Below are 16,407 nucleotides of genomic sequence, written 5' to 3' on the forward strand. Positions count from 1 at the left end.
ATCATTCTGGAAGCTTTCTGGAATTTTCTGGGATAATAACCGGATATGCTCCGGAGCTGCCGGAACCACTTCAGATGCTTTTCGCAGATGAAAATCACTAAACCGGAATTGTTTCGGAATGCGTTGAAAATAATTTTGGTGGGTACTGGAAATGTTCTAAGCCCACACAAATATTTTCAGTTCGAACGGACGCTGAAAAATGTCGTCGTGAATAGTGAAAATCAGCTTTATGGTTACTTTATGGAAAGCCACCTTTTGGGGCTTCGCTCCAAAAGATCTTGGGGATGACATGGATGGATAGGAGCCATTTTTTGGGCCCCTCATGGGGGTGTGGCCGGCCACATGGGGTATCCCCCCTTGGGGACCCTCTTGTTCATTGGTTTCACTCCTAGGTCCTTGTGGAAGGACTTCATTCATGTGCATTTTGGGTTTTTGTGTGAAACTACCCTACCCCTTGGGATTTCCTATAAATAGAGGTGGAGGGGCAGCCCTCCACACTCATCCCTTCTCACATACAAGTGCCATGCATGATCTGGCTTCTCTCTCCCTCCCAGCGAAATAGTTTCGTAGAGCCGAAAGGCTGTCTGGGTTCTGGTGGGAACTAGTTCTGGACGGCGAAGCCCTGCCGGATAGATGACACCGTATGTGTGCAAATCTGTAGAGAGATCGTAGTTTCAGTCTTAGTTCATGAGTGCCTCCCGAAGGGCTGTCCGTGTGACCGTACGAGTTTCACAGGTCCTCCCGAAGGGCTGTCCGAGTGACCGTTCGAGTTTCGAAGGTCCTCCCGAAGGGCTATCCGCGACACCGTCCGGGGGGCTGTTCGACCGCCTCCCGAAGGGCTGTCTGAGGACCAGATGAGGGTATACATCCTCGCGGTTGGGAGGTTGTAAATCCTAGCTGCGGGGATCTGCACCGCCGATCGTCATCGACTCTACTTCCCGCTGCGCTACGAGTCGGTAACGAAAAAGATCAAACCTTTTATGTAGTCTTCATAGTGGTCCTGGGTTGGTGCGTAGGTCGGAAAAATTTTGTTTTCTGCTGTGTTACCCTACAAAGAAGCACGACAAGACGGTGTCGATCTGCTGGAAGAGGGCCGGCTGTTGGCACTCAGCTGGTCCACCATCTACCAGCAGAGTCTACGCCGATACTACAACCGAAAGGTCAAGCCAAGGTGCTTCCAAGAAGGTGAACTTGTGCTCCGGCTGATCCAGCGAACAGCCGGCCAGCACAAGCTCTCGGCACCTTGGGAAGACCCCTTCATCATCAGCAAGGTGTTGGTCAACGACTCCTACTACCTCATCGACGCTCAGAAGCCTCGAGCACGCAAAAGAGATGACTCCGGCAACGAGACGGAGCGACCATGGAATGCGAATCTCCTTCGGAGGTTTTACAGTTGAAAGCAATATGTACCACGCCAACTTTTGTATTAAGTACGAAGACTCCGGGTCCCCCGAGAAGAGCTCGGGGACTGCCCTCTTTTATCTATATGATAAGTATTACGCCTGTCATTTGTGTTATCCCATTAGACCGTCTGGCACCGGGTTCGACCAGTCGACCCGGGGACTTGCCGCTTTGTACTATGAAATGCTTCCTGTAGCCAGACAAGTAATGTGTTGGCACCTTAGCTTTCTCCTGCCAGAGGCCGCAGCTCGCAGAGCGACTGTTCGGTCGGCAGGAGCTAAGGCGAAAAGGGTGTCTGCATGAAAAATGGCTAAGGACCTAAAGCATACACATAGTCCAAGCCGGCTTCTCGCCTCACCGACCGGCAGCCGAGCAGCCGACCGGCCGGCTTCTACTTAACTTGCCAGAAAACTCTAGCTAGCTAAGTACTTGCCTTCCCGAAAGTGGCTAAGTACTTGACCCAGCCACAGTCCGCAGAGCGGCTGTTCGGCTGGCAAGACGGCAACCAAGGGAAGGCGGCAAAGGAAAAAAAGCCAAAAGAGCAGAAAGCAAGGAAAGATAGAACTCGGATGAGATATTTACACATCAAAAGGCCCTTGGCCGATATTCAACAGGAGTTTGAAATACACCCACTGGGTGGAATTGCGCAAAATTAACAAAGTTGTTGAGACCGATAAGCAGGAAGAAGCAAAGGTAAATGGCAGCGTAGGAAGCAGCAGACGGGGTCGGCGGAATGGTGGAGTCGGTGGTGCCGGCTGGTTGGGAGGCCGGCTGGTCGGTCTCCGCTTGGTCGCCCTCAGCAGTAGCCGGCTCGCTCGGGTGCAGCTCGTTGCTGGAGGCGCGGTCGAATTGAGGCTGGCCGTCCGCTCCGACCTCTGGCGCCTCCTCTTCACCTTCCTCCTCCTCTTCGTCTCCTCCCTCGTCGCTGGAGTCGATCACCTCGGCCGAGTCCTCGCCATCCTCCGGGTTCAGCCCGAACCACTCCGGTGGCGCCTCGGCACCGTTCTCGGCCAGCTCCGGGACGAAGATGCTGGTGTTGGTGTACTCGGCGATTGCCGCCGCTCGCTTGACAAGGTCATCCTCCACCGCCACCAGCTCCTCCTGGGCTTCCAGTCGAAACGTGATCAACTGGGCTAGATCTAGCCCAAGGTACCATGCCTTGACGAACTCCAAGGCCCGGTGCGCTCCGGCCTGGGCCGAGGAGCCCTTCCACGCCTCAAGACGGCCGGCCGCCACCTCCAGCCAGTCGGCAGTCCGGCTGGGTGTGCGTGGAGCCGGCATGTCTGACCACAGGGCAGCGATCGCCTGGGCGCCGACACGCTGAAGGCGGCGCAGCATCCGATGAGCCGGCCGAAGACGAGCCTGGATGCTGAGAAGTTGCTCGCCAAAAGTGCGGGGGGCATCGGCAGTGATCTGCTCGCCTTCCGCCCTCCGTCCTTCGCGGACGGCCTCGATAACCCGGTTGGCAGCGCCAGAGTGACCCGGGAAGAAGTCTGCTCGGACAAAAAAGCTAAGAGTCAGATCAGAAACAAGAAGTCGGCTTGATCAGAGGTCGGCAGTTTGAAGAAAGAGTAAAGAAGGCAGCCTACCGTCGACCATGTCTTCAACCTCGCCGAGGCTGGCAGTCAGCATCGCCTCCTTGTCGGTCCAGGCGGAGCGTTCGGCCGCGAACTCAGCAAGGAGGCCGGTCTCTATGTCTTCCGCCTCCTTCTGGGCCTTATTGAGAAGCTCCGCCTGCTCCGCCAGCTGCGTGACCAGCCGGTCACGCTCCTCGGCCAGCTTGTTGCAGTCCGCCTCCTTGGCGCGCAGCACGGTGTTGGCTTCTCCCAGCTGCTGCTGCTGCAGGGTGGCGTTGGCTTCTGCAAAAGAAGAAGAAGAAGAAAGGACGTCAACAATCAGCGAAGAAAGATGAAGTTGCCAGGAAGATCCGGCCCGACTGCTCGGCAGTCGGCCCGAATCTCGGGGACTACAGCCCGCGGGTGCGCTAGCGCGCCCCCGTAGAGAAAGAAGAAGACTTACTCCGGCTCTCCGACAAGTCGATGGCACATTGATCCAACTCCTGGACTTTGGAGTTGAAGGTGGTCGCACGGAGGTTATGATAGTCCTGCAGCAAAGACATTAGTACTCGGAGCTTGCTAATTAAAGTTCCGAGCCGCCTGCTCAGCAGCCGGCCCGAAACTCGAGGACTACACCCAGTGGGTGCGCTGGCGGCCCCCCACGAAGCAATACAAGAACTAAAAACGAAGAAGCAAGAAGCGTACCCGGATGGCCTCTTGCGATTCCAGGAATGCCTTGTTGCAGTGCTTGAGAGCGTCGGCCTCGGCGCAGAGTTTGGCTTGAACGTCCAGGATCGCCTTGTTCAGAGGGCCCGTCCCGCCTCCCCGCACCCACCCAGTGGGCGCAGCGCTGGTCGCCTCGGTGTCCGGGATCGAGGAGCTTGAGGCGCCGGTCTCCAGCGGGCGTGGCGCCGAGGCCGCCTTCGCGAGCCGGTGGCGTAAGGGTGTGCGGACCCCGGGAGTCGGGCCCGTCACCATCTCATTTCCGGCTGGTGGCGTCGGCGGGTCGGTCGGCTGCTTGTCTCGCGCCTCCTCAGAAGGTGGTGGCGGGGGCACGATTACGTCCGGCATGGCGACGTCGCCGATGTCCCTCTCCATGATAGGGTGCTCGCCGCCGGCTTCCCCAGTCTGCGCCACGAACTCCGGTGGTGGCGGTGCAGAGTTCAAGGGGGGGACAAACATCACCGACTGACGGCGTGCGGCTTCCTCGGCCTGCTTCTTCGCCGCGGTGGCGGCCTCGGCCTCCGCCAGCCTCTTCAAAGCGGCGGCCTCCGCCCTGTCTGCCTCCCGCGCGTTCAGCTCCGTCGCCTCCCGGAGGTCGGCGGCCGGATCGATCCGCCGGGTGGTGGTGGAAGTCTCCGCCGACCCCACGATGGAGGTGGCGGCCGACTTCTCAAGAGAGAGCGGGGCCCTAGATCAAGTGAAGCGAAGCAAAGAAACTCAGACAAGATCAAAAAGGAAGGAGAAAGTACGAGAGGAAGACAGTACTTACGCGGAAACCAGCTGCGGCTCCTTCACCGCCTTGCGGAAGCGGATGGCTTTCGCGGCCGCTTCATCCCGCTTGGTCGCCACGGACAAGCCCTTGGGCTTCTTCGGCCGGCTGCCGAACAGGCTCGGCGCGGCCCTGTGCTTTTTCGTGCCACCTCGGGTTGCCGGCGCGTCAGACGAGCTCGCGTCCAGCTGGTCGGACCCCGGCTGGCGGCGCGGGACGACTTCCCCCGCGTCGTCGTCTGGCTAGTCCTCGAGGCCGGCTCCGAGCCCTGAGCCGCCTGCTGCGCCGCCCCCTCCCTCGGCGTCGTCCTCCAAGGCCGCCGCCCCCAAGTCGGGGTCATCCAGATCACTCTCCGCCCGGTCGGGGAGAAATTGACACTCCGGCCCCGCGGTGCCGGCTGCCGGCTGGAGGAGGGAGCTCTGCTCGAAGAGCCGGTTGGTCAGGTTGGACAAACGGAACTCAGCAAAAAGAAGAGAGAGAGAAGGAAAGGTAATTTACCATAGGCGGGGGTCGGCGCGAGAATACGGCTCCTTGCCGAACCGCCACTCTTCCGTGAGCTTGCAATTCGCAAGGTAGTTCACCATATGAGCTACCTCTGCGTGAGGCATCTCCTTGGTGCACAGCCGGCTTGGGTCCCGATGCCCGCTCATCTGACAGATCATGTGAGGGCGGCCCTGGAGCGGGAGCACCCGGCGCGCCACGAAGGCGGACAGCAAGTCGGGCCCGGTCAGGCCCTCCTACTGTACCAACACCCAGAGCCTCGCGATGGCGGCGGCTCCAGAAGGCGACAGTGTCTTGGCCCGGTACGACCAGTTGGGCCGCCTCCCGGCTGGCGGGCCGGCAGCGTAAGCTAGCAGGTTGACCCAGTCACCCTCCGCGAAGATGCTCTTCACGTAGAAGTACGACTGCTGCGGCATCTTCACCGACTGGATCAATGTGATGGGAGGAAATGGATTGTTGCCTCCCGGCCTCCGCACCGCGATGAAGGCGCCGCACTGAGCCAGCACGCCCGCAACGACGGTGCCGAGCTTGGTGTAGAAAAACTCCCCCAAAGCTCGATGGTGGGGAGGACACCGAGGAAGCCTTCGCACAGAGTGACGAAGGCGGACAGCAGCACCACCGTGTTCAGGGTGAGGTGGTGCGGCTGGAGATTGTAGAATTCAAGGAAGGCCCAGAAGAAGCCACTCGCCGGCAGGCCGAGGCCGCGCAGGCAGTACGAGCGGAAGACGACCCGCTCACCCTCCTCCGGCGCCGGTGAGATCTCCCCCTCCGGCGCGAGGCGAACCCTCATGTAGTCCTTGCTGGGCAGCCGCCGCGTCTGGCGGAGGAAGTCGATGTGGTCTTCGTGGACTGTGGAGCCGTCCCAGGCTCCGGAGCGCGCCATGGGGGCGAGAGGTTGACGGACGGACTCGACGGAGATGAACTGCGGCAGCGCTTCGGCGGGGCTCGGGGCGCTGCGGCGAGAGGAAGAAGAAGAAGGGAGAGTGGGGTGGAGGGGCGCGCGTGCTTCGCCGCTCCCTCTCCTCTCCCTACTTATAGCCTACGGGCTACGAAGCCAAGCGGGTGGGCGTGGGATCGTGGGATTAACTATGCCCATGACCCCACACTCCCGCCTTTATCGCGCGGGTTACTGCGCGCAGTAACTCCACGGGGAAACCCAACCGCCCGCCTCGGCCGCAGTGGATCCGCTCGCAGGCCAAGGCCCGGTGGTGGCGGGCCCTGCCTGCGGTCGCGTCCCGTCACGCGCGTGGGCTGGCAGGCCGACCCGGCTGGCTGGCGCCATGTGGCACGCCCACGACGGGCGGCGGGCCGAGAAGCTTAGCAAGCACGCCACCTGGTTCCCGCCGATGCATTCAAAATTCCAGAAGGATCCGGCTAGATGTACCCGACTCCTGCCGACCGGCTCCCCAGAAGTCGGATGGAGCTTCCTTCGGAGCACCCAGAGGAGGAAACTGTTGAGGCTCCCCGGCTCCTCAACCGTGGCCCCTCACAAGCTTCGGGGACTACTGTCGGAGTAATGGGCCACGGGTAGCTTAACCCGAGCCCCCGAACCTTTCAAGACATCGGGGCCGGCTGCGCCCTCAAGACGTCAAGATGGATCCCCGCCTTCTGGCGGCCGGTTGGCCGAACGGCCGACTGTCAGAAGGCGGCCGAGTTTCAGAAGACGGCATCACAACAGGCCGACTCCTAGTGGGCGGCCTCCAGAGAGGCCGGCCCCTAGCAGTCGGTCCGTGGCGCCCTCATCAAGGAGACAAGACAGGGTATGGCTGCAGCGTAGCTCATCCCCCCCGAATCCAGGGCCGGGCGTGGCCACAGTGCCCCGTACAGGCGGAGATCTCCGCACGACGCGACACTGTTGCCTCTCCCCCCTAAACGTCACTCCTGACAGGCGGAGCCCCGTTCCCACGACGGCCTATCGGTACGGCTTGCAGGCGGCGGGCCCTACCAGGCAGTGAGAGCCCTGAAGACGGAGGAAGCCAGGGCAGACGGACCTGAGGGAAGCCGGCTTCCAGCAGGCGGCTTATCCCTCCCTCGGGCCCCGTGCGCCATCAACCAGATGATACGCGGTGTGGCTACAGTAATCGCCCGCCAGGCGGCGGAACTGTAGCCACGCTCCCCCGACCAAGCATGCGTCATTAGCATCACGGATACAGTGATCAGCAGCCGGCAAGACCCGCGAGCGGCGGGAGCGGCCTGTCGGCTCCGTACCAGACCAGTCGGCGGGGCCCACCAGGCGGCGGCCCCAGCAGCCGGCGGAGAAGCCGGCGGCTAGAGACACTGACAACCGGGTCCTACGCCCGGCAGATTACCAATGTACCCCTGGGGGGTAGGCCTATATAAACCCCCAGGGCACCCGTGCAAAGGGTTCCAACCTGTTAGAACTAGACTCATACCTAGAGGAGGAGAGAGCGTGCCTGCCTTCTTCCACCTCTAGCAAACAGCTCAAGGAGCACCATTGTACCACTAGTGCCTTAGTGAACATGCGGAGACCCCGCAGAGCAGGACTAGGGTGGTTATCTCCACGAAGAGCCCCGAACCTGGGTAAAGTTCGCCGGCGTACGTGTCTACGCCTCATCCCGCTTCCAGGCACCGGCGACGTTCTACTCGCTCCCACCATGATAAGCCATCCTTTGGCATATGTCGCACCCAACCCCCGACAGAGCTTGTTCATCCCTTGTCTCCAGCCCGGTCCGAGGAAAACGTTGGTAGTGTTGCATCTTGAAATCTATAGAAATAATATTGAAAGGCAGTAGTACTCTCCAAATTTCCAAATATGATATATCCCTTTTCTGCCTGGTTTTTGAGAGTAAATTTTTTTCTATAAATTTGCTCAAACTTGGCATTGTTTGACTTTGAACAAAATTTATGTATTCTTTCTTCAGGGAGGGAGGGAGCAGTACCGTACGCGTGCGGGGTGCGTGTAGCAATTACCAGCCTGGCATTATAACGGAGACCTGCTACGCTTGCTCGTGGCGTCCTGTATTTGTACGTACATCTCTGTCCCAATCGCCGTGATCCAGCTAGCTTACACAGAAGGGCGATTCGATCGAGGCCGCCGCCCCGCCGCCGCCGCCGCCGGAGACGATCCCCTGCAGTCAGGTACGAGCACCAACCCGGAATCCCATGGCAAAATTTTCTTTTTACTCTTTGCAAGCTCTTCCCCTGCTCGGCGCCGCGCCTCTGACCAACTAACTTCCTGCCCGCTTTCTCCCGGGATCCCCTTCTCCCCGTCCTTCTCGCCTGATCCGGTGGGCGACGCCGGATCTGCCCCCTAAGTCCACCGCCGCCGTGCCGTAGCTTAGCATAGGCAGCTTCGCCCGCCGTCGCCGTGCTGGTTCGGCCTCGTCGCGGCATATACAGCGCCCCTGCTGCCTCCGCCCCCCATCGGCGGCCATGGAAATTTCTCTTCGATGTATCGGCTTTTAGTCGCCCATACAGTGAGGGCCCGGTTCCGAACTGACCTCACCATCCGCCCCTGTCGCGATCCACTAGTAGTTCTTGGACTCTGTTCTCGACGTCTCGGAGTCGGAGGTGCTCTGTATTACTGTCGGCGGTTCTGATTTTAGACGCCTAGTTCTTCGCTGTTAGCTGCTGACAGACCTCGCAGCGCGCTGAATTTGGCTGAATTGCTGCAGCCAGATCGAAATTGGATGTCACCGGGTTGACCTTTGTGTTCCTCTGAACAACATGTGCGAGTGTAAATCGTATGGAATCCCTGAATAAAAGTATGAACCAAGAAACAGTCATTTGAGCAATCTTAATATATCCCGTAATTACTGGTTGTATCTGATGAGGCTCTGAACCCTTTGGTTGTTAAACCCAGTTCAATATTCAGTATGCACTAGAGATTATTGTTGGGTGAATACACATTATTATTCGGTTTAAGTTCTTGTTTTATGCTTCTGTCATGAGAATCTTCCTCTGTTCACTGTTACAAATTTGAGTTTTTGATACAACATTTACTTCTGCAGTTAGTTAAGCTACAAAATGGCCTCGCTGGACACCGTCAGAGGAGATCTTGGCCTGGTTGTTTTGTACCTAAGCAAGGCTGAGGCAAGAGATAAGATCTGTAGAGCTATACAATATGGATCCAAGTTCCTGAGCAACGGACAACCAGGACCTGCACAGAATGTCGACAAATCAACTAGTCTAGCTCGGAAAGTTTTCCGACTGTTTAAGGTAGAGTGTGAATTATTTTGTGTAGTAGAGTTTGCAAATAGGAAAAGATATCGTATTTTAATCTTGACATGGTCTATGGCGTCACTGATGCACTATTGATGGTTTGCAGTTTGTTAATGATCTCCAAGCTCTGATTAGCCCCCCTGCCAAAGGAACTCCACTTCCGCTGATCTTACTTGGAAAGGTATGCTGCTGCTGGTGTTACATTGTGGGAACATAGTCAGCTGAAGACAGGATTCTAATTTTCTAATTTTGCTTTCTGTCCTCAGTCGAAGAACGCGATGCTGTCAACTTTCCTCTTTCTGGACCAAATTGTTTGGGCTGGGAGAACAGGAGTATACAAGGTCTGAATTGTTGTTCACATCAGCATGTTAGATGTTTAATTCCTTATATGGTTTTACCTTATTTATCCCTCCAAAAGTTCATCCAAGAAATTTAATTACCTACATGGTGACAAGCAAAACAATACAACTGTTTCTGCAGAACAAGGAGCGAGCAGAGTTTCTTGGCAGGATAGCATTTTATTGCTTTCTCGGATCCAATACCTGTACTACTATCATCGAGGTTTGTTGCTTCTCTACATGGCTATCTGAAAACTATTTGATTCTGTTTTGTGCCAGATCTTTGTATATTACCTGAAATTAACATCTGATCCGTTCTTCATTCTAGCTAGCCGAGCTTCAGCGGCTTTCCAAATCGATGAAGAAGTTAGAGAAGGACCTCAAGCACCAAGAGCTGTACAAGGTACCAGTAGTTTCGACCGTAGGGGCTTGACATGACACATCTCCTGTAATTACCTCCACTAACACAATATACTGCACCGGTGATGCTAGAACGAGCAGTATCGGATGAAGCTGAAGAAGTCCAACGAGAGGCTGCTCGCCCTCATCAAATCGAGCCTCGACATAGTCGTCGCCGTGGGGCTGCTGCAACTGGCACCAAAAAAGGTCACTCCTCGCGTCACGGGGGCGTTTGGGTTCGCTAGCTCGCTCATCGCCTGTTACCAGGTGGGTATCTCATCCCAACTCCAGCCTCCCTGTCATTTGTTCAAGCCACCTGAAAACTCGAGAACCTGAACTATTGTTTCCTTGGCAGTTGCTTCCAGCCCCAGCCAAATCCAAGTGATCTGCCTGCCCACCTCGGGCCAGGCAGCTGGTGCATCGATTGGTGAAACGGCGGTTGCTGTCGCCCCTTGTTGTCGCTGATACTGATAAGAAATAAATCTGGACCGAACTGTCCGTCCCCGTAGGATATAACCGAGGATTATTGCTGTGCATGCTGGCATTGCCGAGGGCCATCTCATAGCCTGGTTGATCTGCCTTGCCTTAGACTTGATCATGTAGCACGCTTGTATTTGTATGGTCCGGTGTGCCACTATCATACTACAACTGTTGCGAAATAATTAGAAATTTCATACTAGAATGGTGATGGCTCGCGTCTAGATTTATCTTGACGTTGTGCCGCGACGATGATGCGTTAGCTGGATGTTCTTCTTTCTTCTTCTGTTGTTTTTGTTTGAGAAAAAAAATTCATGTATGTTGTATGAAGTTGCCTTCTGCAAACCAAAACTTAATTTCTCAGGCGGTGCGTGGGCCTAGTCTAAATGAGATTGAAATTGGGGCAAAGTTGCAGCAAAGATATAGTCAGGCAGAGGTTGAAATTTCCACCAGAACAAACGGTATTATAAGTGTGAATGGAAAACAAACAGAACATGAGACTGCCATGGCATGCCCCTGCAAATAGCAACATCATGAAGGGAATCACGGTATTTTCCAGTTGATGTGAGTAACAAAATTTGGATGGAGGCTGTCTCTCCCCCCTCTCCGGGAGCGCTCCTCCGCCGCCCCCGACACCTCCACCGCTGGTGCCAACACGCCGCTCCTCATCACCACCACCTCCGACGAGGATCCATCTCTGCCCTTCTGCCATGGAACCAACTGCTTTCGATCTGCGCAGGTTGCGCTCCGGACCACCTTGCGGATGGGGAACACTGTTGGGAAGGACTCCAAAGAACAACTCTGGCGTTCCTCCTCCTGCTCTGCTCGGCTATGCATCTCCTTCACCTCCACCTCTCTCTGGCTACACGCGACCCTAGTAGTTGCTCTGCTTCAGGCAACTCTTGGCGGGTCTGCACCATGCTTCGCCGTGGTGAAGCTTGACCGGCTGAACTACTGCTTCTCTGTCGATTCAACAACCTCTAATCACCAGGCAAAACTTTTTACCTTCAAGTTGGTGCCACATCCCACCCATCACCCACTTCTTTTGGGCCGCAAACTCTCGCTACACTCCTCGCGTTTCCTGACGAGATGGCTGACGCTTTCCGCAAAGAATCATGTGATCCCGACAACAGCCTAAACCCGAACCACCTGATCTGCCGCCTCCTCAATAGCATCACTATGTTGCCATAGTCCCTTACCGAAAAAAGGCTTTTGCCCCGCTTTATATATAAAGCAAACCACACATTACAATTGGCAATACAACAAGAAACGGAAAATAAAACGACATGATACACAACACTATGGAACGACTAACGACCTCCGAAGGACCCATAGGACATCTGAGCCCACGACAGCCTCAGATCATGTCATCAACGCCTGCGACAAGGGAGCTATTCGCCGTCGAAGGAAAGCCACGCTCTGTCCCTCCCAAGGCCAAACCTGTTGCCCCGTCGCTGCCTTCGAAGAGGGCACTCCTACCCTCTCGTCCTGGATCGAAGGACGCCGTCCCGTCGGCAGGGAGAGCAGCTCACCCCCGTGCACGCATGGACAGGCTAACCAGTTGCCGGGGAAAGGACAACGGCCGTGGCGACCTCACCTCTGAAGGAAACCCACTGTCTCCGGCCAAGACCCAAAAGCCCATCGCAGCTGCGGAGTAAGGACACTACGGAAGACCGGCAGACAACCACTGCACCGAGCCCCTAACCACGAAGAGCTCCCAAGGCGTCGCCTTCAAGAAGTAAGGGACGTCGATGCCCAATCCGAAGATTCTAGGCTTTCGCCCGGGACCAAGAGGCGGAGGGCCGGGTGTAGGTCTCGATGTCACCCACACACAAGAAGAACGGCGCCACGGGCCCTGCCAACATCGTGACCGGCCTCGCTAGTCAAGGGTTTCCACCAACACGGGCCAGCACGACACATACACGCCCCATGCTCGTCCACGAAAACGAATGCCATGGCTCCACATGCTTAGGCGCGGGCGATGCTGGTGGCGGTGGGGGTGTGTTGGCGTCCACTCCGGCCGCCGATTCGGCTAGCATCTACGCAAGGCAAGGCCACCTGGCCAGCTCCTAGCGCTCGAACTCCTCAATGGCCAACCTTGTGGCCTCCTCGAGGGCCGCAATGTAGGACCCCTGATCCTCCTCCTTTAGCACGACGACGGTGGAGGTGGAGCAGAGAGCGCGCTGTGGTGCACGGGGCGCACTCGATGGCGAACCACGCAACCCAGTTTGGTGAGTCCATCGTGTACGTTGAGTCATGATGGAACCCGATCGGGAGGTGAGTACGACGACCGTGGATCTCCGCCAACCGCATGTGGCCTGAGACCAGCATCGCCGGCATCGGCACACTGTCGGGGTTGAGATGCCACCCATGTGGTAGGTTGACATTGGGCCACGACACCGGCACACCGTGCTCCCGGCAGTACCGTCAGAGGTGGACCAACACGTATAGGCGAAAGCGTGCTCGCGACTTAGTACCTGGCGGCGCCATGGTTACGTAGGGCGAGTCACGGTGCCCTCACGAGTTGCTGGCCTCGTGGCCATGCTTGCCAGGCTTCATGGTGGGTGACGAGCTAGGGTTGGTGTCCGGCAGCTTGGGGGCAAGAGGAAAAAGAGGATTGGGGAGGAAGTGGACTGGGCGCCCCCACCGCACACGTGGCATTAAAAAGGATGCACATGGACTGGTTTGCCTGCCCGAGCGTACGCGTGAATTACATAGGACTGATGGGACGTAGTTCGAGGGCCGACGTGCGGGCCCGAGGTGGACACCAAGTGGACGCGCGGCGCGTTCATCCCATGTCCATATGGACGCAATGGGGCCCAAATTTGTTGCGGAAATGCATCCACACGTACACGTGAATGACATAATTTGCGTTTGTGTCCTCATGTTGGGCCGTGGTTTTTAGACTCGTGGACCCAAACAGACACAACCGGACCAAATGGGTCGGCGCATTGGAGTTACCCTAAGCTCCTCGCAAAATCTCCTCGTACAGCGCCAGGTCTTGGACTACAAGTGTAGAAGTGCATGCTCTAGCCAGTTTGGGGTTTATGATGTGGGCAGCGAAAGCGGGGGCAGGACGCAATTATTTATTGCGTTTACTGAGTTTTGAGCCTTGAACCTCTTGGTTGTAAGTTTATGCACCTAACCAGTTCATCCATCAGACCGATCTGATGGAAGAGACTAGGCAATACTTTTATACGTCAACACTCCCCCTCACGTGTGGCCCCCTCAGGCCTAAACGTGGACCGAAAGTGGGCTGTAACTTAATTGCCCCAGCCGGGTCTTGAACTCAAGACCTCTTGGCTCTGATACCATGTAGAAGTGCATGCTCTAGCCAATGAAATCAAAAAACCGATCTATGGGAGAGGGTTGGACATTATACTCCAACAACAACTTTTCGAAGCCCTCCCGCCCGTTAGTGACACCAAATGGCCACTGCTTTCCCAACACTTTACTCACACCACCTCATACAATATGCTTTTGTAAATGAGATTATGCATGAAGAGATCGGCTCTGCCCTGCGTAATAGACTAACCTCTATTGCTATAGAGGAACTTGCTGCGGTACGTGTTTTACTACTGGGAATGCTCCTCAACATCAGAAAGATAGATAGTTTCTCAAAAAAAAAAAAAAAACATCAGCAAGATAGAAGAACTCTGGTTGGTGGCAAAAGCTTGTCAACAAAAATGCTTGCTCTACAATGTACCAATCGATGATGATCCCGCACTGCCTCAGGTCAGGTCCTCCAATGTCCCAAACAAGATCAAGGTTCTTGGATGGCTACTCCTACATGAGAGATTAAACACGAGCAAAACTTTAGTCAAGAAGAAGATTGTTGACTCCGCGAACTGCCCCCTATGCTTGCAAGCACATGAAGACTGCGCCCACCTCTTCTTGCTCTTCCCAAATGCCCGGACTATCTGGAGGGCATCAAAATCATCTGGAGCTTTAAACTATAACCACACCTTCGAGCATCTTTGCAAACCTTCATGACCCTACTAATCCTCTGGAAATCTGTGATTCAAAGAACTCTTGGGTATTTAGGAAAATTTGTCTCACGCCTACGGATGTAATTAGAAATACTTTGCTCGCATAGGCTAAAAAAAACAGAGCAAAAGGAAGTCGCCTGTCTGTGGCGTGACTACTTTTTCTCTCGGTAAACGATACAATGTCCACCAATCTGAACTAATGAACTGCACATTAGCAGAATCTAGTGCAACGGATCAAAATTCACGTAATTCTTGTCAGAACTATTTGTGGCACCTGAAGCTATGTGACAGAAATGTACTTGCATGTAGTATGTATCACAGTTTTGGTACCGTGAAGTGAAGCTGAGAGACAGAGAGTTGAAATATGTTTAACAATGAGGTTAGCAACCAACTCTCATGATCCCAGCGAGCACAAATCATAAGTGTGTGGAGTTTAATACCCTCATCGGTTAAATCTCATACGAAAATGTACAAAGTCACATTTTTTCACATTTGCTTTGCTCTCATTTATTTCTTCTGAATACAAATGTCGGATGTGTTCTCCTTCTTTTACTTGACCGGCTCAAACCATTTAATGTGTATGCATAATATAATCTAAATCTCATATATCCACTAGTAGAAAAAAGGGCCATTTATCCCGGTTCTAGAGGGCCTTTAGTCTCGGTTCTGGAACTGAGACTAAAGGGTCGGTACTAAAGGCCCCCCACGTGGCCGCTGCCTGGAGGTCCACCTTTAGTCCCGGTTGGGAAAGTTTTGAATTTCTTTTTTGAATCTTTTTGCCGATTTTCAAATTTCTGAATTATTTTAATCTCTAATCACCCCTCATCACTGCTTAATTTAACCTCTAATCTCTAATCACCCCTCATCATTCCAAATCATCTAACTTCCCGGACGGTCACCCATTAACTTCCGGGTTCTATTCCCCCTCGTTTCGAAGTCTGCACTTGTTGTTTTCCTGACAATAGTAAGATGTCAATCCTATTAACCCTCAGGAGTTTAGCTTGAGCATGAAGTCACACGTTACACTGTTTGAGTTTGAAACTATTATTCTAAAAAATAATAATTATTTAGTAACACTAATATTTCTTGAGTAAGTAGTTTGACCACAGTTTGACCAGATTTGACCAAAATTCAAAAAATTGAAATAATTATTTAGTAACACTAATATTCTTGAATAATTATTTAGTAATACTAATATTTCTTGAGTAAGTAGTTTGACGATAGTTTGACCACAGTTTGACCAGATTTGACAAAAATTCAAAAAAATTGAAATAATTATTTAGTAACACTAATATTCTTGAATAATTATTTAGTAACACTAATACTTCTTGAATAAGTAGTTTGACCAGATTTAACCAAAATTCAAAAAAACTGAAATTTGAGCATATCTTTTTTTTCTTTTGGAATTTGAGGATTCTAAAAATTTGCAAACATGCCATAGGCAGTCAAAATCGGATGCAGATTTTCGTTCTGAATATTTTGATATATTATACGTTTTTTCCAACATCGTATGCAAAAGTTATAGCCGTTTTACTTTTTCATGACACTTTTTTACAAAACATGTCCAAATTTAAGTTTTTTTATTTTCCTAACTAGTAGATGTAGTAATATAACTACATCTCGAAGGATTTTATTTTTTGAAGATTTTATCATTTTCTTCTGTTTTTTTCAAAACTGAAATGGCGATAGGGGGGGGGGGGGGGTAGAGTTTGAGAAATGGGCCCTTTAGTCCCGGTTCGTGTCTCAAACCGGGACTAAAGGTCTAATCTTTAGTCCCGGTTTGAGACACGAACCGGGACTAAAGGGTGCGATGCCCTTTTGTCCCGGTTCATGTCTCAAACCGGGACTAATGCCTTCAGCCGCTTGAACCGGGACTAATGCTCACATTAGTCCCGGTTCGTAATGCAACCGGGACTAATGTGAATATTGCGCTGTGACCAAAGCCTTGTTTTCTACTAGTGATCTGTCCGATGAGGCTTCATCCAAGATCTCAGCCAAACCTATTATGGATTAATGAATGCAGACAACTACGACGTCCTAGCGAATAATTGGTAACATATCATGCATTGCAC

The 16,407-nt window shown here is 53.8% G+C and overlaps 1 protein-coding gene across 1 annotated transcript; it reads left to right on the plus strand.

Moving 5' to 3' along the window:
- Window positions 1-7,855: 7,855 nt before the first annotated feature.
- Window positions 7,856-10,551, plus strand: LOC109732455 (peroxisomal membrane protein 11-5). The gene is made up of 8 exons (XM_020291631.4): window positions 7,856-8,049; window positions 8,922-9,129; window positions 9,239-9,313; window positions 9,399-9,473; window positions 9,613-9,693; window positions 9,799-9,873; window positions 9,963-10,136; window positions 10,225-10,551. Exons 2-8 carry the CDS (start codon window positions 8,938-8,940, stop codon window positions 10,252-10,254), a joined length of 702 nt encoding a protein of 233 aa, XP_020147220.1. The 5' UTR covers window positions 7,856-8,049; window positions 8,922-8,937; the 3' UTR covers window positions 10,255-10,551.
- Window positions 10,552-16,407: the final 5,856 nt, after the last annotated feature.

The sequence above is a fragment of the Aegilops tauschii genome, chromosome 7, assembly GCF_002575655.3.
Source record: "Aegilops tauschii subsp. strangulata cultivar AL8/78 chromosome 7, Aet v6.0, whole genome shotgun sequence".
NCBI lineage: Eukaryota > Viridiplantae > Streptophyta > Magnoliopsida > Poales > Poaceae > Aegilops > Aegilops tauschii.

Coding starts and splice junctions, on each gene's coding strand:
- LOC109732455 (XM_020291631.4), top strand. CDS start 8,938: ATGGCCTCGCTGGACACCGTCAGAGGAGATCTTGGCCTGGTTGTTTTG. Junction 9,474..9,612: donor GGAGAACAGGAGTATACAAG/GTCTGAATTGTT, acceptor CTGTTTCTGCAG/AACAAGGAGCGAGCAGAGTT. Junction 10,137..10,224: donor CGCTCATCGCCTGTTACCAG/GTGGGTATCTCA, acceptor TTTCCTTGGCAG/TTGCTTCCAGCCCCAGCCAA.